We start from the raw sequence: 19,426 nt of genomic DNA on the forward strand, positions 1-19,426 counted from the left end.
AAACCTGTGAAGCAGCAGCAAATGGGAAGGATTTGACACTGTGTTTTGGGTGCACAGCAGTCACCCTGGAGGTGCAGTTTATTTTTCATTTAATTTGGCTTAATAAAACCTTTTCTGCTGTGATAGATCATCCAGAGAGATCAATCATAGCCTTATTTTTAGATTCTCCATCAGTCTGTACATTTCAGTGAAGATTCCCAGACTGGTACAACTTGGACATTCTCTTCCTCTCAGAAGTTGGTGAGAGATTTGTCACCCCTTGGGAGATGAGTCAGATGAGGCACTCTGTGAGCTCTACCCTCGGCACCCTGATTCTCCTAGAATGAGGTCCTCATCTGCCACACAGGACCTTTGCCTTCCCACCAGGGGCAGCCTGACAAACAGCAAATGATAAAGGCATTGTAGAGGCTTTTCAGAGATAAATCTGTGAGGGGAAAAATTGACACTTAAACACAGTTTAGCTGAGAAGAAAAATGTTCATGTCTGCCACAGCTTAGAGACTACATTCAGGTCTGTAATATGGAAGTGAAGACCTAAGAGCACATCTAACAGTTGGCTTTTCTAATTCAAACCCTGCAGCTTTCACCTGTGTCTTGAAAGCAAAGGGGACAAATCAAAGGACACAATCAAGGTGAAAAGGCAGTGTAGTAAGCCCGGTAAACCTTTTTACCTGAGGTGATTTAATTTCTTGCTCCTAAGAGCCAAAAGTCCTGAATGTTTTCAGACTAAAAAAAGCCAAATGCTGCCAGAAAAACTTGTCAGACCAATAAAATAATTCATGGTGTTAGAAAGACAATACAAAAGCCAGCACTTCTTTGATTTCTGCATATTTTCTTCTTTGAGGAACACAGCATGTGATTCTCTGGGACTTGGGTGGCTTTTTGCCCTCCCTTCCCTTTGGCTGGAGACTGGTGTGCCTCCTGAACATCAAACATTGACATGTTGATAGCCTAAAATCTGTATCCTACCCAGTGAGAGCACCTACAGACCCAGCCAGACTTCAGGCTGCTTTGTGTTACAGTCATGAGTAGACAGGAGTTGTGGCCCTGGTCTGCTCAGTGCCCTGCAGCACTCATGGCTGGGTTCAAAGATCCCATGCTATTGCATTTTGGTTTTTTGTGTCTGTTTTTTGTGTTTGTGTCAAGAAACCCGAAACACAAGAATTACAGCTCTTTAAATTAAATATTTAACACTGCTGTTTGAGACTAAAGAATGAGACAGTTTCTAGAGTTCTGTCTTCCTGTAAACAGATTTGACCAATGCAGATATCATTATACTGTCCTTTTTCTGCCTTTATTATATGCCAGGTAAGCCATGAAGTGAGGATTGCATTCATCTCACATTTTTGTGAGACAGTTTCCCACCCTTGGGTGGATCTTCTTGTGCAAAGATCTGTAAAGTTTTCTATTTCAATGCTTATGTCCAATTTCTAAATATGGCTTTTATTTTTTCTTGTATTTTTCTAAGGCAGGTAACACACCTCTTCACCTGGCTTGCCAGAATAGCCATTCCCAGAGTACTCGTGTTTTGTTACTTGGAGGATCTCGAGCAGACCTCAAAAATAATGTGAGTTCTGGGAATAACATGTTCATTTTTGTGTGACTTCGTTTTAGGTATATTGTTTTAACTTGTAGAAATACTCAGGCTTTAAGCAATGATTTTTATTATAAATTATATTGAAAAAACCCCACTACCCAACCATCGTATTCATCACTCAAAGGAGTGCTTTTGGTATGACTGAGTGATGCACTACTTGTACCCATCTCTTGAGCAAGGATAGGAGCCAAATGGGGTTTTACTGTTGCACAGACAGTGGTGAAAGACTTCAGGTCTGCAAATCATATATACTGTGTGTCAGTCTGTCAAATGAGGTAGATTCAAGGTTTCAGTTTTAGACAGTTTTCCTCCTATTAGGTAATAATTCTGGCATGATACATTAAAAAAAAAAAAATCTACAAAAGGAAGTCAGATATTTTTGCCCTGCTTGATAACAAAGTGGACAGAGAAATGGAAACCAGGGGGGTTTTGCACAAGTACCACCCTTCATGGGAATGCAGCTCTGGCTGCCACTCATGCTTTCTCCATTATGTGGAATCCTAAGCTGAGATTCCAAATTGCCTTGTGTTTCAGAAGAACAGATTAAATGGGAAAATATAACTAACTCAGGGTTTGTAGTGCCAGTAAAATAGCATTTTATTTTTTCCAGTATTTCCCATCAGTAGTTAAAGAATTCATGCTCCTACTTTGCCTGACCCCAGCTCTTGCTAAATTTTCTCACCCATTATAGCAGATTTTGTACTGCAGAGAAGACAGCATTGCTGTTCTGTGGAGGTGTGTGGTGTTTACTGCTCTTTCTGATTCAATAGGATTATTTCATCCCTGAACATCATGACAAGTACAGGCTTTCTCACTGTGATTACATGCTCAGAGCTTTGTTTCTGTTTGCAGGCAGGAGATACCTGTCTGCATGTGGCTGCTCGTTATAATCACTTGCCCATCATTAGGGTGCTGCTCAGTGCTTTCTGTTCTGTCCATGAAAAGAACCAGGTCAGTGCATGAACCTCATTGTGACTCTGTGCCCTTTGCACATGGCCAGTTGTTGGGAAGAGGAATTCCTACCCAAGTAATCCCGCTTCACTCTGTGTGTTCCACAGTACCACCAAATGCCTAAGCTTTTAAGAATAGCCTTAAAGTAATGGCATATCAGTGGTTTATTATTTTGCCATCACATTTGCATTATTTCTTTAAAGCATTGCTTATTTATGAGGTGATTTAATGGTCTTATAGCCATTACAGAGACATTGTGAAGCACAACTCACTGACATTTAGATGCTATTAAAGTGCAAATTCCTCTGGAATACTTTTATTTGCTGCATTTTGCAGTAGGGGGAATTAAGAGGACATAAAAGTGAAGACAAAGCATGCTCTAAATTCAAAGTAATGATCAGTCCAGCCTAGGATTAATCATCCATAGTTGTTTTATAGGGAAGTAATTGATTGCTGTACCTATAGCATAGCCTAATTGGGTGGTGGAAGGGAATGAATTTAGTACATTAAAATATGTTAAATCTGCTAAATAAACATATTATGTGGTGCTTAACCACATTTTCTCATGTTCCTGGGAAATCTTCCATGTGTAGTTGAGGATCATAAAGATGTTTTCTGAACTGTATGTTTAATGTTCTTTCTTCACTGTGAGATATTACAGCAAACAAAATGGGCTTCAGCATGTTAAATTTACCATGTAATTTTATTTGGAAATTAGTTTTTTAACTTGCAAAATGAGCTACTAAATATTATGATCAACTGGTGTGAACCTGGCCCAGAGAGACATCCCTTTCTTTCATTCCCCAACACTACCCGAAGTTGTTCCATATTTGCCCATAGAATTATTTGTTTTAGCAGCACACCTCATCTAACTTAGCAACAGGCAGTATTCCTGAGGAAATCTAATTTTATGAAGGCAAAATGCAAGACCAGGGGGACAGGAAGGCATTATACTCACATGGTCTCACTTGAACAGTTGCTGGCTCTGTTACCAGCGCTCAAATCTGATCACAGCTGTCTTCACCTCACTGCACCAGGACAAGGGCAGGGCAGTGTGTTAGTGCTGGACCAGCCTCCTGGCTCTGATCCAAAATCAGTTTTTTTCCTGAGGAACCCTGTGAAGAGAATGCCAACCATCTCACTGCTGGTACTTACCTGAGTATTTCTGAGTAATGTGATACATGACCACCTGCACACCAAATAATCAAACCTGGGGAAAAGAAAGAAGAGAAGATTGTGGTGGGAAAACTTGTTCTACCCTCAGATGTCATATCCATTTGCTGGAAGTAGAGCTGGGCTGTCTCCAAACTGCATCATGTGTGACTTGGTTTAGATAAATCAGACCACCAGCCCCCCAGCTGCATTTCTCAAACCCAGACTGAAGCAGCTCTTTGCCCCTCCTGTCATCTTTCTCCCCACTCAGTCATTTTTTATTGACCAGGCCTTATATAAACTTAGTTGTTGCATCAGTAAGTGTAGGTTTTTTTATCTGAGCATCTTTCAGGAAGATATGGATTCTGTAGGGTGAGACCCAAGGACTAGTGTCACAAGTTTGTTTTCTGCTTTCTGACTTGCAGGCAGGGGATACTGCACTCCATGTAGCTGCTGCTCTAAATCACAAGAAGGTGGTGAAGCTCTTGCTGGAGGCAGGTGCCGATGCATCTGTTGTCAACAATGTAAGCAGGACACAGAGTTTCTTTGGTATTTTATATTAATGAAGAGGCCCTTCAACATTCCTCATAGGCTTGGTAGAAAATACGTGGTTGTGAAGTGTTGGATTATATCTGGGTATATTAATGCAATTTGTCACTTTACTCTTGTGCACAGAGCATGTACTGAACTTGGTTAGAGAAATTCCATGTTTCCAGTAGCTTGTGTTTTGAAGGAAATGCTGTTTGCTTTTTTCTCTCAGGCAGGCCAGACCCCCCTAGAGGTTGCCAGACAGCACAACAACCCCGAGGTTGCTCTCCTGCTCACTAAAGCATCACAGGTACGTTACACATCTCTCCCCAAAACACACTCACACATGGAGCTGAGGCTTCTTAATCTTAGGAGGCATCCCCTGCTCCTTGTTTTCTGTTGTGAAAGGTTCCTACGTTTCTGCTGATGTTGTGGGCTGGGCTCAGGTCTATTGCCCCCAGGGTGAGCAAGGTGTGCAGATTAAGCCTCAGCATGAACTGCTGTCAGAGGTCTTTGTGTCCTGACTGGCAGAGGGTGGAGCAGTCAGAGGCTTGTTCCCTGCACTGGCCCAGGGGTTAGAAAGTTGCCCTGTACTCAGCAGCTCCTGAGTTGTGTCACTCTGCTGCCTGCCTCAGGTATATCCCATCCCTAGAAGGGTGGGTAGCACTGGAGGATGCTTTGCAGTGGGGACAAAATGTTTATGTCCTGTTTATACTTTGCAGCTGTATGTGAAATGCTGCAATGCTCTTCAGGCCAGAAGGCAGAAGGACATGAGACCTGGCACAATCCTTCCCCCTCCTCTTTCTTGTCACCTCCTCTTGATAAGGGCTGGGCTTGGCTTGGGAGCCAGCCCAAGGACAGCAGAGGAGGTGCTCACCCTTCTAGGGGACAGCAGAGTGCCCCAACAGACTGAGCTCAGTGATGGTGTGTTTTCACAGTCATAAACACCTACACTGCTTGGCTCATCAATGTCCATCTGGCAGTGCACTCTCCTTTATCCATTGCCTTTCAGACAGACAAGGAAAAAGTCTGCTCTATTACTTGTCTTCTGTGGTAGGAAGGAGCACGATATCACTGAGTAACAGTGTGGTGTGTCTTCAGGTCTCGCGTTTTAACCGTGGGAGAAGCCTGAGGAAGAAGAGAGAGAGACTGAAGGAGGAAAGGAGGGCTCAGTCGGTGCCACGGGATGAAGTGGTACAGAGCAAGGTACAGCCTGGCATTACCAGCTGGATCTGCTGTGAGGAGGGAGTGTCACAAAAACCCATTGAGGATTCAGTCTGTTTGGAGCCATCACTTGTGCGTGGCCCCAGCAGCTGCCCAAGGCAGTCTGTCATGCTCTGCTGCTAAAGCATTTCCCACTCACATGTGCAGAGCAGCTTAAAGCTGGGCAACCAAAGTGGCTCTTTCCCCATCTCTGCAAGTGCTCTGAACTCCCTGTCTTTGCTTCAAGCAGGGCAGTGTCTCAGCTGCTGATGACACACCAAGCAGTGACCAGCCCCCAGAGAGGAAGAACAATCTGAAGGATAAACCCCGGTCAGCCTCACCAGATCCCAAAGGGAAAAAGAGCAAAAAGAGAAAGCCAAAGGAAAAGGTATCAGTAGATTTTTAACAGCAGAGAGAAAGAAGGGATAGCAGTTCAGAGGCAGTGTGGGTCCCTTTGGTGTGTTGTGGCAGCAGCCCCACCATGCTCCTGGGGCAGAGATAGTCTTCAGATAAAAGTGATTTTTGCTGTAATTGTCACAATGGATTTGTCCCATTCCCACCAGGAATAGTTTAGCAGGGTGCTCATATAGGCAAAACATAGTGTGTATGTTATGCAGGTTTCAGCACTCTCGGATCCCATCTCCCCAGCTGATCAGCAGACACTCCCTCAGCCCCAGAAGAACGTGCCTAAGCGCAGAAGCAAACACCACTGCTCCTCTCCTCCCCCTCCCCACGAGGTCCGAGCCTACCAGCTCTACACGCTCTACCGAGGAAAGGATGGGAAGGTGATGCAGGTGAGCCACTGCCCTCACAGAGGGGGACACTGACAGCAGCTTGTGGAGCTGGGACACAAGTAAAGGATAGAAAATATGCTCCACTAGCTGCACTCTCAGGGGCATGAAATCGTGACTTGGGATTGGTTTTCCTTGCTTGGGCTTCAGCTGCATTTTGGCCTGAAATCTGGCAAACAATAAACTGTTTTTATGCTTATTAAAGGAGACATACTTAAGTAGTCTTGATCTGCAAAGATAAGGGGTGAACAGTGATTGGAAATGACATGGGAACTTCCATTATATACTTTGAAACATTAGGAATTCTGACAGGAGATGCAAAGAAATTTTCCAAGAAAAGGCAGTGTGTGAGCACTAAAAGCTTACTACCTAAACCAAAAGGTTGAGTAAGCTCAACAGATTTTGTTCCAATTCTTTCTGGGTTTTGCAACTTTGGGTATTCTGTGTTTACTGGGGAAGGATTTCTATAGAAACTGGTAAACAAATAAACCTGGAGCTACCGGGCTAAGTGCATTTATTCCAGTTTGGAGAATAATATTTTAGTCAATTTATTGCACAATTAATTACCAGTAGACATTTATAAGAAAGCATAAAAACTGTCATTAAATTATCCTGTAGACACTGTAGACATCTGTTTTGTTGTTCTCTTAATGTTGCCCTCCTGTACTTAGCTTTCTGCATCCATCCATCAGCTCTTGTCAGTCCCTGTAGTTCAGAATTTCAGCAAATTCTGAAGACCATTCAATTCAGACTTCAAAGGTTTTATTGGTTGTTTACTGCTTTCCAACCTTTCCATGTAATGTTTGAGAAATTTCTGGACAGGGGCACTATGGAATTATCCTACAGCAGTCATCAGGAAGGCTGAGGGACCTTTCATATATCAAAGGGATAAAGGAGCAGAGAGGTGCAGAAGGGCTTGGGGAACAGAGAGGTGCAGAAAGCAGATAGGGCTTGTATACAAATCTCATCTATTCACAAAGATTAGTTTAAGAGACCTATACTCCCATATAGTATTTCTTAAAATACACGACACTCCTCTCTCCTTTTCTTTTTTCTTGTCTGTCTTCTTTGATGCCCTGAGGCCATGAATAGCAAACATACTTTCTGAAGTACGTGTACTTCTGAAGCTTTCTTAGGTACTCAGCAAACCACCCACCTTTCCCTGCCAAGGGAATAACCCCCAATTTATGAAACAGTGCTGTGGGGCTAAAGAGAGGGAGGCTCCTCTGCAGACAGATTCAGATCAGCTGCTTTGGGCTACTGGCACAGCCCCTGAAGGAGCCAGTTTCTGCCTTTGCTGCAGAGGAAGCTGATGAGGTTTAGCTGTCCTCGCATAAGGGAGCCTTTTGTGACCATCTCCCTGTGAGATTTATATGTGGTCAGTGCAGCTGCCTTTGCAGAGGGACCATGGGATGGTGCCACACGAGTCAAAGGCAGGCAGAGGAGTGCCCAGCAGGCAAGGGGCAGCTGAATGCCAGGAGGCTGAGGGCAAACAGAAGGAGCAAGGCGTTGCCATTCAGTACTAAAAAAGGACAGAACACATGATTGGTTAAAAAGCAAATGCACACAGCCCACACACATCCACAAAATCAGTTTGGTTTTTTTTACAGTTGAGAATTACAGCATTGAGACATGGGGTACAGGCCTGTGATGTATTCCCTCAGCCAGCACACAGGGTCTGAGCTCAATGTGGCTTGTAGCTCCAGTGAAATCAGCATAGCTGTGTTAGGGTGTGTCCATACACATCAGATCGATCTTTATGTAGGCTGTACTTTTTCAACGAACAGCCCATTTGCTGAGCTGCTCTAAGATACTGTCAGGAGGATGAGATACAGGACATGGGATGGAAGAACCCAAGACTGATTGAAGGAAGCTGTGATAATGTTCCAAGTGTTCAAAGAGTGGTGGGGTGCAGCAAGTAAATGTATCATCACTCCTTTCAGGCACCCATAAATGGATGTCGTTGTGAGCCCCTGATAAATAAACTGGAGAATCAGCTGGAGGCAACAGTGGAAGAGATAAAAGCTGAGCTTGGGACAGTACAAGATAAAATGAATATTAAGCTGGGCCAGATGGAAAGCAAAACTCAACATCAAGTAAGAACATGACCTGAAATTCTGCTTGCCTATATGATTTAGAAACACATCCTAAATTTAATTAATATTTTCATTGTATTGATTTTGCTTCTTGTGTTGTAAAAGCAAACCTGAACGCTAATACTCTAAAGTATTAAACGCTAATACTGATGTTGCAAACTAGGGTCTTGAGAAAAAACACATTTAATGTGTTAAGTGGCTTCTGGTACTTCTTTAGACAAGTCTTAAGGGCTTGAGCCATTAAGAGGGAAAGAGGGCAGTCCTATGACTGGTCAATTCATAATTGTCAAAATCCCTCTTGCTGAATAATTATGTATGCACTGACATTCAAGATCCTCTAAATTAATTTTTAATTTAATAGTTATTCATTAGTAATTTTGTGATTGAGCCTCCTTGCAAGCTACATCTAATTGTAGTTGGCAACATTCCTAGAAACGAAGACTGGAAGACAGACTGTACTTTGATTTCCAGGGCTCACAGATGGGAGTTTGGTTTCTAACATGATGATCTGAGCTGCACAGTGTTTTTCCCCACAGCTCCGAGTTTTGGACAAGCTGATGGCCGAGCGACTGTCGGCAGAGAGGACAGAGTGCCTTCACCGCCTGCAGCAGCACACGGAGCTGGAAAAGAGCGAGGGGGAGAAGCGGCAGGTAGGCCTGGAAACAGCTGCTCCCTCTTAGTCCATCCCCTGGTAGGTCAGCTCAGGAGGTTCATTCCAGCAGGCAGAAAATATCACAGATGTCACATCTGTTCAAACAGGTAAAAGAGCTTTGAAGATCAAATTATTCCTACCCACCATCTTAGTCACTAAACCAAATTTACGAAGTTTTTGCATTAGAAATGAGGAATGTGAAATCCAGTCCCACTGCTGAAATTTAATTTGGTGTGTCTCTAGTGTGGGATCTACAACAAAATACCATTTTTCTAACATAGTGACTTGCAAAAATTTCCAGCACTAAATTTTTCACAGTTGTGCTTTCAGCTGTTGCTTCATTAGAGGACAGGAACATATCCAAATAGTAAAAAAGGCTAAGATCTATGTTGTTTCTTTTCTTTCTCATCCACTTGATTGTGGGCCCTGGGCCCTTCTTCTCTATCTGATCTTTTTATCCCCCATGTATTAAAAGGCTGAAGTTCTTTCCTCTGATGTTAGCAACACAGCACTATCTCCAAGCTGTGTATTACTGCCAATAGGAAAGTCCTTTCCTGTATGCTTGTTCAACCAGCAGTACAAGAACAACTGCTCCCATAGAGATCCAGCTCTTGCCCTTCCAGCTTCTGCAAAAACTCACCATTTAAGAGCTGCTGAGAAATTTGTGTTTCTCCACTCACACAGGTGAATTTAAAATACAGTTAGTTTTCTCATTGTTGGTATTCTTCCAAGAATTCAGAAATACACTTTGTGCTAGGAAAATGTCCTGAGTGTTTGTAAGACCATTCCAATCTATGTAAGAAGACTGACAGCTGTGATAATCCTTGCATAGATACTGATCAAGATACTTGAGTCTAACATCCACCAGACATTCCTCTCCAAAGAAAAGCACTTACTGACCTAAGGCAGCTTTAATTTTTATTTCATAAAAGATGTAAATATTTTATTGGCTTCTGAACATCTAGACTTGTGCTCCATCTCCTTGTAATCTCCATTTAAGACACAAGATGCTGGAGTGATACGTCAGTAAACTGAACTAAGGGATGTCAGCTGTTCCTGCTCAGTTGGATCTAACTGAAACATCTGAATAAACAGAATTGGGCACTACTAAACACACTGACTAAATGTCCTTGTGCCTAGAAGGGCCTGACCTAAATTCATGATGTCCTATGAACAACAGGGTGAAAAGAGCTACTCCTATTTTAAATTATTTAAGTGCATCTGCAGCTGGCACTTATTAAGCATCTGTGTAATCTGAAAGCTGTTACTGATTTATCATTTAGTGGGGGGACTCACCTTTATCACTGAATGAACAGAGAAGCAGAGGTTGGTAGCTGTATAAAGCTGTCCCCCAGAAGTGCCTAATTTGAATTTCACTCTTAAAAAAATGACCATGTGGTATTCCTTGCACTTAGAAAGTACCATTGACTGTATGATTAAACAAGTCATCCCTGATAGAGGATTCAGAGTTGCATTGGAAGTAGCATATTCATATCTAAGAGGTGGTAACTTGGACTAAAGAGACTGCCTTTTGTACGCTAGTGCATAGTTCTCCACCTTTTTTGATCTGCAGTCCTTTAAATATTCCCAGTGGCAGCATGCACATCTGAACAAGGGAATCTAAGCCCTAAGATACCCAGCTTGCTTCTTTTTGTCCCTGCCACATGTCCTCAGCAGCTCAGGAACCACAGGATCTCATCATTGGATCATGTAATTTATGGTCTCTTTCTGATAGATTTCCTTGGTTGATGAGCTGAAGACCTGGTGCTTGTTGAAGATTCAGAATCTGGAGCTCAAGCTTTCTGGAGATTCCAGATCATCAAGACCAAAATCAACTTTGTCCACTTGTGAGTCTCTCACTGAGACCCTGGATACTGACAACAATCCCCACAGTACCAAGGACTGTAAAGCCAACCAGCCTGTGCTGCAGTCAGAGGGCTCCCACCAGCATTCATATATCACACTTCCAAATAGCCTCTTGGAAGATGGGGGAAGGAGCAGAGTCCAGATGCCAGAACAAAGCTTTGGGCAACACTTTTGCGTTAAACAAGATGGAGCATTGGGTACAACCACGTCAGGTACTTAGCTGTCTCATCCTTTCAAGGGCAAGCTCATTAACTGAGGGGTACTTGTATTATTACTACTACTATTCTGGTGGTGTGCTTTCCCCCTCCATATGCCTAATGTCTTGGAATTTGAATTCACTTCAAGGCAGCCACTGGGAATATTTTAAGAGGTGGCTGGGTGGAATTCCACTGACTGTTCCTGATGCTTCCACTAAGTCTTTGAAGCAAAAGACCTTTGGTGCTTTGAATAACTCTTGGCCCTGGAAGCTTTTGAGGGAAAAAAAAAAAAAAAAAAAGAAATGTGCACAACAACCAGGTGTCTACAGCCAAGTCGAATGCTATCTGAGCCCTGGTTTCTGTAAAATACAATGCATATGTCCCCTAAACACCAATCAAAGTGAACAGACATGGATGCCCCATTAAATAGAAGAGCATATAAGAGATTTTGTGCTTGAGTTTGACCTAATCTGTGTTGGAACAGTTCAAAAGCATAGAAATGTGTGACCTTTCCAAAATTAAAGGGACTTCAAGTTTTGTAGAAGCAGGGAGTTCATAAATATCAGCAGACATAACCTACTTTGGAAATCTAGACTGATACTTGTTACATCTCCTTTTGACAAAGTCACAGAATCACAGAATGATGATTCTGTGAAACCCTAAAGATCATCTTGTTCCAACCCCCCTGAAATGGGTAGGGATATTTTCTACTCTACCAGGTTGCTCAGAGCCACAACCAGCCTGGCCTTCTCTGGGTAACCTGTGCCAGTGCCTCACAGTGAAGAATTTTTGGCTAATATTTATGTTCTTTGCCTGTTGTCCATCTGTAGCCCCATAGCTGCAATGCAGCACCTCTCTGCCTGGGCCAGCTTTTCTCCTTTAATTTCTTTCTATTACATCACCTGACTGTGAAGATGTGATAAACTAATACAAGCCTGTATAAGGTACACACAAAACCCCATTATTCATCAAACACCGAGGTCTTGTGAGTGCTAAAATAAATGCCTAGAGCTTTCCTTAATATATTGTCTGTAATTTATTCTATAGGTACAGAGCAACAGGTAGTGGCTGGTGAACCAGTTTCTTCTTCTGCCCCTGCTCAAGATGTCAGGCCAAAGGACAAAGCTGTGAGTGCCAGCACGTTTCACAGGTTCCAGCAGGACCTGCCCTCCTCCGAGCTTTCGGGCTCCAAATTAAGACACGTTAAAGTTCAAGCTGCTTTGCAGCCAGTGACTGAACCTGCAAAGACTGAACCACAGAGCGGCTACTTCATTGACAGAGGAACTCAGACGAAAAAGTCCAGCAAAAGTGGGCAGTCAAGGCACAAAGCTGTGCACCACGGCGGGGCACAGCAGGGCCAGGAGCAGCAGCCCTCAGCCCCGCCCGCCGCTCCGCTCAGAGACACCTCCCAGGCCCTGGAGATAACCCAGTACTTCTTCGAGGCCGTTTCCACGCAGATGGAGAAGTGGTACGAGCGGAAGATAGAAGAAGCCCGGTGCCAAGCGAACCAGAGAGCGCAGCAGGACAAAGCTGCGCTCAAGGAGCACATCAAATGCTTAGAAGAGGAGCTGAGCAAATTAAGGACTAAGGTGCAGAAAGAGAGCTAGCACCTGCCAGGCAGGTAATCAAGAAACAGGACTTATTTTGGAGCCTGCTGTTATGGGAATTTGGAATATTGATAGATACATGTAGTGCCTGTTACATCCAAACACAACACTCTATTTCAGGAGTATAAATAACTGTGGAAACTCCATAACTGAGGAGAGTTCATATGCAAACTATATTGATAACAAAGAGATGCTGCAGATCAGATACTTTCTTTGTTATTTCCAAGAGTCTTTCAATATTGCACTCTCAGTTTCCAGATGCTGCTTGAAACCAAACTGCATTAGTAACCAAAACTGCTTTCTGAAAAGGGAATTCCCTTAATTCCACACAGGACACAGAGCAGAGGGCTCTACTGTATGCCACATGTAAACATGTTGTGATACCAGTACTGAAATAAATCCAGGATGTTTGAAAGCTTTAGACAGGAATTGCTTGGTGATGAAGGGCTACTGATCCTATTTTAGATACTCCCAGGGCCTCTCTTTAGTCGTGGAGAGAAGCAAAAGAACCCACTCCAGTTACAAGCCCAGGCAGGTGACAGATGCAGGCTTCCAGCTGGGAGAGGGCAGGCAACCAGAGGGAGATGCCAAGGCGACTCATCCCATCAGGTACAGAGGCTTCCACTTTGCTTTTTCATTATTAAAACAAGTGCTAAATCTGATTTGTTTAATGGTGTCCTGCTTGCAGAGCTCCTTGTGGTTATACTATTGTTGGGGCTGTACTCAGTAACCTGACTGAGAACTTTCGTTTAGGGCATGGATGGCAAGTATTTTACTGTAACTGTGGTCTATTTGTTAGGTTGAATGTTTATATACATTTTTTTTTCCTTCAAGCAAGAAATGGCTGAATTATCTACTACTGGAGAAGCTTGAAAAAGTCTTTTATCTAAGGAAGTGAAAGCTTGGCTCCCTGTATTCAAATGTTTCTTTTTCTGTAGTCAGGATTTTTTCCCAGGCACCTTGTCCAGACTGTCTACCTTTGTTCCTCTGAATGATTCCTCCTGTTTTTTCCCTTCTGTCTCTAAAAAGGAGACTAGGCCCTGGTGAGTCTATAGGTTCTAGAACAAACAGTCCCACAAAACAGTACTCAACATTTTAAAATTTTTATTGATGTGTTTTGTTTTAAAATCAGAACTTTCATTAACCAACGCTGTCCATGCTGACTGACTCAAGATAATCTCAAGGCATTATAACTATTGCATCTGCACCCCTTTAAGGTTTCTTCTTTACACATCTGAGAAGGCTCTACCAGATTCTGCTAGAAAAGTAAGTTTACTTGTCAGATCATGATAGAACAACTTCAAAATCTGTTCCAACACAGGATGATACTGTTATGCCAAGGAAAAAATACTTTTTTTCTGTACTAAGGAGTTCTAAAACCAATTTAAAAATACTTTACAGTGTTGAAAAATGCCATTCACTAATTAGTAATTAAGCTTTTGTCTTCTTAGCAGATGTATAAAACAAAAGAAGTCATATAACAATTTTTAAAAAATTCCTATTAATGCACTATCACGATAAGAGAAGTGTATCTGCAGCTATGGAAATGCTAGTTTTCTTGCTCTGACTTCTGTAGTCTAATATAGACACTTTGGTATGTTTACAGTTTTGTTTAAGCTACAGTAGGAATGCAGAAGCATGCTATTGAAGTTTTGTATCACCTGGATGAAGTTAATGTTTTGCCAAGCAATTAAAGTAAGTGTTGCTCAGAAATGTGTGGTGTAACATTTTCTAGCCACAGAAAACTAACACAGTTCCCTGACTTGACTCGGAAGGGGGAGCAGAAGATTGGACTTCAACTTTTAAGCTTTTTGTTTGTGGTTATAAAACATGGAAGTTGAGTCTGCCATCTGTGCCAAGGGAGGTTGCAGGGACTGAGTGCTGTCTGCTGGCTGGTGCAGGTGCCCCTTTCAGAAGTTACAGGCTGAGTTCTGCATGGATCACACACACGCTCCTGAGCCTCCTGAGCTTACCCAAGATCAAGGGAGAGGCTGTGGCTTTAGCTCTACTTCCCATACAGACCACTCTGGACCACACTCATAGGACCAAGTAATTTAAGTAAATCTAATTACCCAGTAATTTAAAGCAAAGAGAAAGCATTTTCTGCTAATTCCTTTATATACCCCTCCCTTCTTCAAAACTGTGAAGGACTTTATTATAAACAGGTGTGATCCACCTACTTTCTGTTCAGATAAATTTACTTACCCTTGTAGGCTGCACTTGGGACTCTTCAACACTTCTGGCTGGCAACTTTATCTTGGTAAACTCACAGAGCAGTGGGGATAAACAGCAGCAGCACTGAAGAGGTCAGCATCTGTCTAGGGCCCTGCCTGTCAATCCTAGTTCTGGATTACTGCCCACTACCTGGAAACACAAACTGGGAGTCAAAGGGGTAATGCAGGCTCTGGGCTCCAAAAGGAAAGCACCACGGTGAGGCAGCAGGGAAAAGCCTCCTGATTAAGGAACAGAAATCCAAGCACCGGCTGGAGGGGAAGGGAAGGCTACTGTGGAAACAGCCAACAGTGCCTATGACTGTTCAGTCAAAATACCTTTCTAAGCAGCACTTTCTCTTAACATGAAAAATAAATCCTAAACACAAAAATGTTCTCTAAGTCTGTTCTACCAGAAAATTTTAACAAAATGTAGATTTTTAGTGAAGCATTTTTAGATACTTCACTGACTGAAGCTCAGGCTTCAGTCTGTACAGAGCTGAACCATTGCTCCTGCTCCCAAATGGAGTAGTTCCTCCTGTAGCCTGGAATTCTGTCCTGTCCCTTCCCTAGTGCCAGTGGTGATACCAATTTGCTGCCAGTTTGTGCAGCTCAGCAACTCTGCAGAAAATCACCTTGAAAAGCAGGAGTGTTCCCCAAGGGAACTAATAGCACAGTGGGAGAGGGAAGAGTTCTGCATGTCCTGGAATCATAACCTAAGAGTCAGGCATTGATCTACTGCTGCCTGTCTAGTTTTGTGGAAAAAATCCCCAGCTCACTCAGGCACTTTTAAATTGCATGTTAAAATACCCACACCACAGCTCAAGGAAAAAGTGGTAACTGTTGCAAGCTAACAATTAGAAGTGAAGTAGTGTAAGGTTTAATAAACAAATCACAAGGTTTGCAGTTAGTATTTTCTACCTGTAACTCTTCTTTATATATTGACTTTGAAATACTAGTCTGAAGGTGTTTGGTAATAAACATCTCTGGGGCTAAAATTTCCCATTTTGATAAATAAAGACCTCTCCTTTAAGTTTTATTCAGCTACTACTGAAACTCAACATCTACACACAAAACATTTTTTAATGTTTGTTCTGGGCCAATTTATTTATCCCTAATTCTTTTTTTAATCACAAATTTTGGTGAAAATTCTTGGCACAGTACATGAAGAGCTGTCATTGTGAATATTACCAATTACAGCTACCACAGTAAACAGTGGACAAAATAATTTGGCATATATTTATTTTCCATTGCATTGACATTAACACAGCTGTTGTAATTTTTGGTACTTTCTGCTTTTCCTGCAGTACATGCTACATCACCCATGCAGTTTTTAATGTCCTTTGTGTCCAAGTAATTTCCACTTCTGAGAGTAGCCAAACTGAGAAATAGATGGGGAAGGGGAAAAAACAAAACCCCCCCAGAGGTAGATTCCTCCTTCAAACATAATCACATTCTGGAAAAATGCCTATTTATAATAAATAAAAATCCAACTGTCAACAAAATGAAGATCAGGATTTTGCCAGCTTAAGTGTTCTCTGAAGTTCCTGAAGTTGCATGTTGCCTTGAGTAATCATCATCCTGATTGCATCCTGTAAATCAAAATGGAATTTAGTGAACTGTACATCCACACATAGCACAGGTTTTTACACAACCATGCAGACTTTTAATGTATTAAAATACATACAATTTTTAGTGGCACTACTGTCATTTACTTCTTTGTGTGACATAACACTGAGACGGTTAAAACAAGGTAAATAAATGGATTAATCTTCTCCAGTTCCTTAAAAATGTACTTGGTTGTGGCTTTGCTTTGAAACTCAGTTTTTAACAGGATTCAAACTCCAAATAATGTCTTCTCTATGCTGTGTGTGTACTGCCTTTGCAAGCCATTAGTGAGAATGGTACAGGAGCATGATAGAGATGGGTTTTACAGAGCAGGTGTGGGTTTCTCTCAGTATTATCTAAGGACTGAGGCTTTGTTTGCATAATTCAGCCACCAATTCCTTGGGCACTGGCTAGAAAAGGGAATGAACTAGGAAACAGAGGACAGGAGACGTGCAAGAAATGTGAAGGTTTCTGCATTTTGCACTTGCTTCACATCCCAAACCATCCTGTTTGATTGCATTCTGCTTGAATGAAGGTGAAATTAAAGCTAAAAAAAAAAGCTATAAAAAAACCTTAACCATTACTAAGTTAGTATTAGTTACCATATTACTCAATACAGTTTTCCTTATCTATGATTTGAGTAAGCAGAGCTTTTAATTTCAGATAAGTCTCTGGAAATTTGAGAAACATTACTGCAGCTAAGAGGGGGGGGATAAGATTTAGAGATGCTGGATTATTTCTTCGCATAAATGAGGAAATGAAGACTTCTCGCCAGTCTGGAAGTGTCACGTACAAAACAAATCCCCACGACACAGGACAGGACAGTGACCATTCCCGAGGGCAGGCGATCGGAGCTCCTCACCTCTTCTGTAGCATCCTTATTTCTCTTGAACTCCTCCCTGGCCCAGTCCTTTAAGTAGCGGCGATCCTGCTCAGCAGGGACCTCCCGGATAGCCCGCAGGATCTTGCGGTACAGCTGAAGGACCTGCTGCCGCCTCAGGAACTGGCAAGGAGAGAGGGAAGTCTGCCCGCTGCCCCAGGACAGCGCTGCGAGCCGCGCAGCACACATTTAAACAACCGCCGAGCTGCCCGTCGTTTGTACAGGACGCTGCCCGAGCCCCCAGCCCGCCCGTACCTGCCTGAGGGTGAGCGCGCCCGGCGGGAGGCGCCCGGCGGCCATGGCGCGGCTCCGCCCCTTCCCCTTCCCCTGCCCCGCCCCGCCCCGCGCGGGCGGAGCGCGGCCGCCATTTCCTGCCTCATGCCGGCAGCCCCGGCCGGGCGCTCTAAGGAAGCTTTGATCAATTCAAGGCACAGACGTCGTAATTAAAAAGAGCGGTACCTATCTTTATTAGTACAGACGATACAAGATGCATAGCTTTTGCAATGAGAAATCACGTCCGTGCTCCAAGACACCGGATTTATGAAACATCCCCAACGCCTGCCTCGGACCGGGGCAAACTTCACAGTGTAAAGTGGTAAGGCAGGATCAGCATATGGCAAGATTCAGAAAACTCCCTGCTGCTATCGTCAGGCAAAAATCAGCAATAATTAAAAGACCGTATTAAAACTGCAGAACAGTTTCAAGTATTGGAGTTTTTGGGGTTTTTTTGGTTGATTCAAACCATCTGCCTCTCCTGCTCCCCACTCCCTTCCCAGAGGCACCTCCATATGGGTGACGCTGAGGAAGGCTTTATGTGCAAGACACCCAACTTCTAATGCAGAAATGCCTTCCAAGGAACAACACTGGTTTTACTTAGCAGGGAGGGAGCGGCAGGAATAATATTACCACTGTTAATATTACAAATGCTTTTCTTTTTTTAAAAGGTAGTAAATTACTACAAAGGAAGTTGAGACAAGTTTTACATTACTTGTGGGAATAGCAGAATAGTCTCCATTGCATAATTGTCCTCTGACACACATGGGAGGGAGGATGCACCCAAACCATTCTGTTCTTACACAGTCTCTGTCCCAGGGCAGCTCCCGCAGCATAATCCCAGTCAGGGAGAGTTTTATGACCTTTCCCATGAAATGCAGCTCCTTGTATTTCAGCAGTTCAGCAGCAGCAGTCGGGCCCTGACCTTGTCTACCAAGTCTAAAGAGTGTCGGAGGCAGTGACCAGCTCAAACCACTGTCTGAGGGCATCGCTCAGCGTTTCCGGGAGCGCGTTCACGTCTCTGAGGATCATGTAGAACGGGAACGGGAATTCTTCCATGTAAGACCTGATTTCAGGCAGTTCTCCAGGTCCTTTGAATATAGGTACTTTAATGTCCAAAATAGAGTCCTGTAAAAAAAGTACCGATGTTACTTTTGAATGACACACATATTCTATGACCACTGATAGAATTTACCCTATTTTCTAAGTACTTCTAATTCTCCCGTTAGATTAAAAGTTAGTAAAATACTTCTAAGATTAAAAGCTCTAAGTGTTAAATGGTAAATCAGATCAGAAGCTGAACATAAATCAGTTAAATGTTTTTGCCCTTTTAGATAAAAGTGTACTAATCCATGAATTATAAACTAGAAAAGACTAAGCTTAAGCTTCCTGCAATACCAAATTCTGTAAATAACTTCTGTCTTTTCTTAGCATTTAATTACTTGAATTTACTGTTGGCACTTTAGTTTTATTAATCTGATATCTTCCCAAGAGAGTCTGTAAGCTCTTTAGTGCTGACTTCAAGTCATATTTGTGTAGTGCTTTAATAGAAGATTCTTTAGCAACTTAACAGTATTTCAAAAAATACCACAATGACAAAAATCAGATTAAACTCCAGCTGTGCTTCTTGTAAAGTAACTTTGTGGTTGCTTAGTGTAGCAGCTCAGAAATTAATAAAGGTTACAGAAAGCACCTTTTTTTCCCTAGGAAAAAAAAAAAAAAAAAACACCTAGAATTTTCACTTGATACTACAAGCCAGGTTTCATCAGAACCTTTTAGCTGTTTGTCAGCAGAACTGTTAGTTTTTCAACAATAA

The 19,426-nt window shown here is 42.7% G+C and overlaps 4 protein-coding genes across 14 annotated transcripts in view; 1 reads left to right on the plus strand and 3 right to left on the minus strand.

Moving 5' to 3' along the window:
* Nucleotides 1-15,361, plus strand: part of ANKRD6 (ankyrin repeat domain 6) — an 86,158-nt gene extending 70,797 nt beyond the window's left edge. For 5 of the 10 annotated variants that reach the window (XM_056487502.1, XM_056487503.1, XM_056487505.1 and 2 more), the window contains 11 exons: nt 1,468-1,566; nt 2,449-2,547; nt 4,125-4,223; nt 4,460-4,537; nt 5,329-5,433; nt 5,681-5,818; nt 6,048-6,224; nt 8,165-8,317; nt 8,854-8,967; nt 10,705-11,047; nt 12,080-15,361. In XM_056487502.1, the coding sequence (XP_056343477.1) occupies nt 1,468-1,566; nt 2,449-2,547; nt 4,125-4,223; nt 4,460-4,537; nt 5,329-5,433; nt 5,681-5,818; nt 6,048-6,224; nt 8,165-8,317; nt 8,854-8,967; nt 10,705-11,047; nt 12,080-12,639 (1,965 nt within the window). In that variant the 3' untranslated portion in view covers nt 12,640-15,361. Of the gene's footprint in view, nt 1-1,467; nt 1,567-2,448; nt 2,548-4,124; nt 4,224-4,459; nt 4,538-5,328; nt 5,434-5,677; nt 5,819-6,047; nt 6,225-8,164; nt 8,318-8,853; nt 8,968-10,704; nt 11,048-12,079 lie in introns of all 10 variants that reach the window. The other 5 variants (XM_056487500.1, XM_056487501.1, XM_056487498.1 and 2 more) reach the window with 3 other exon arrangements.
* Nucleotides 1-19,426, minus strand: part of UBE2J1 (ubiquitin conjugating enzyme E2 J1) — a 179,574-nt gene that overhangs the window by 133,455 nt on the left and 26,693 nt on the right. The gene's annotated exons all lie outside the window — the stretch shown is intronic.
* LYRM2 (LYR motif containing 2) lies at nt 16,075-17,660 on the minus strand. Of its 2 annotated transcripts, XM_056487516.1 has the most exons (3): nt 17,593-17,660; nt 17,320-17,460; nt 16,075-16,441 (listed from the first exon to the last, which is right to left on the minus strand). In XM_056487516.1, the coding sequence occupies exons 1-3, from the start codon at nt 17,635-17,637 to the stop codon at nt 16,361-16,363; spliced, it is 267 nt and encodes an 88-aa protein (XP_056343491.1). In that variant the 5' UTR covers nt 17,638-17,660; the 3' UTR covers nt 16,075-16,360. The 2 variants fall into 2 exon arrangements, with proteins under 2 accessions (XP_056343491.1, XP_056343490.1); XM_056487515.1 differs by having other exon boundaries at nt 17,320-17,656.
* MDN1 (midasin AAA ATPase 1) overlaps nt 17,781-19,426 on the minus strand; it is a 91,021-nt gene continuing 89,375 nt past the window's right edge. Inside the window, exon 102 of the mRNA XM_056487517.1 lies at nt 17,781-18,738. Coding sequence (XP_056343492.1) covers nt 18,550-18,738 — 189 coding nt within the window. The 3' untranslated portion in view covers nt 17,781-18,549. The remainder of the gene's footprint in view (nt 18,739-19,426) is intronic.

This window comes from Oenanthe melanoleuca, chromosome 3, assembly GCF_029582105.1.
Source record: "Oenanthe melanoleuca isolate GR-GAL-2019-014 chromosome 3, OMel1.0, whole genome shotgun sequence".
Taxonomy (NCBI): Eukaryota; Metazoa; Chordata; class Aves; order Passeriformes; family Muscicapidae; genus Oenanthe; species Oenanthe melanoleuca.

Coding starts and splice junctions, on each gene's coding strand:
- LYRM2 (XM_056487515.1), bottom strand. CDS start 17,526: ATGTGTGCTGCGCGGCTCGCAGCGCTGTCCTGGGGCAGCGGGCAGACT. Junction 16,442..17,319: donor ATAAGGATGCTACAGAAGAG/GTGAGGAGCTCC, acceptor TTTGATTTACAG/GATGCAATCAGGATGATGAT.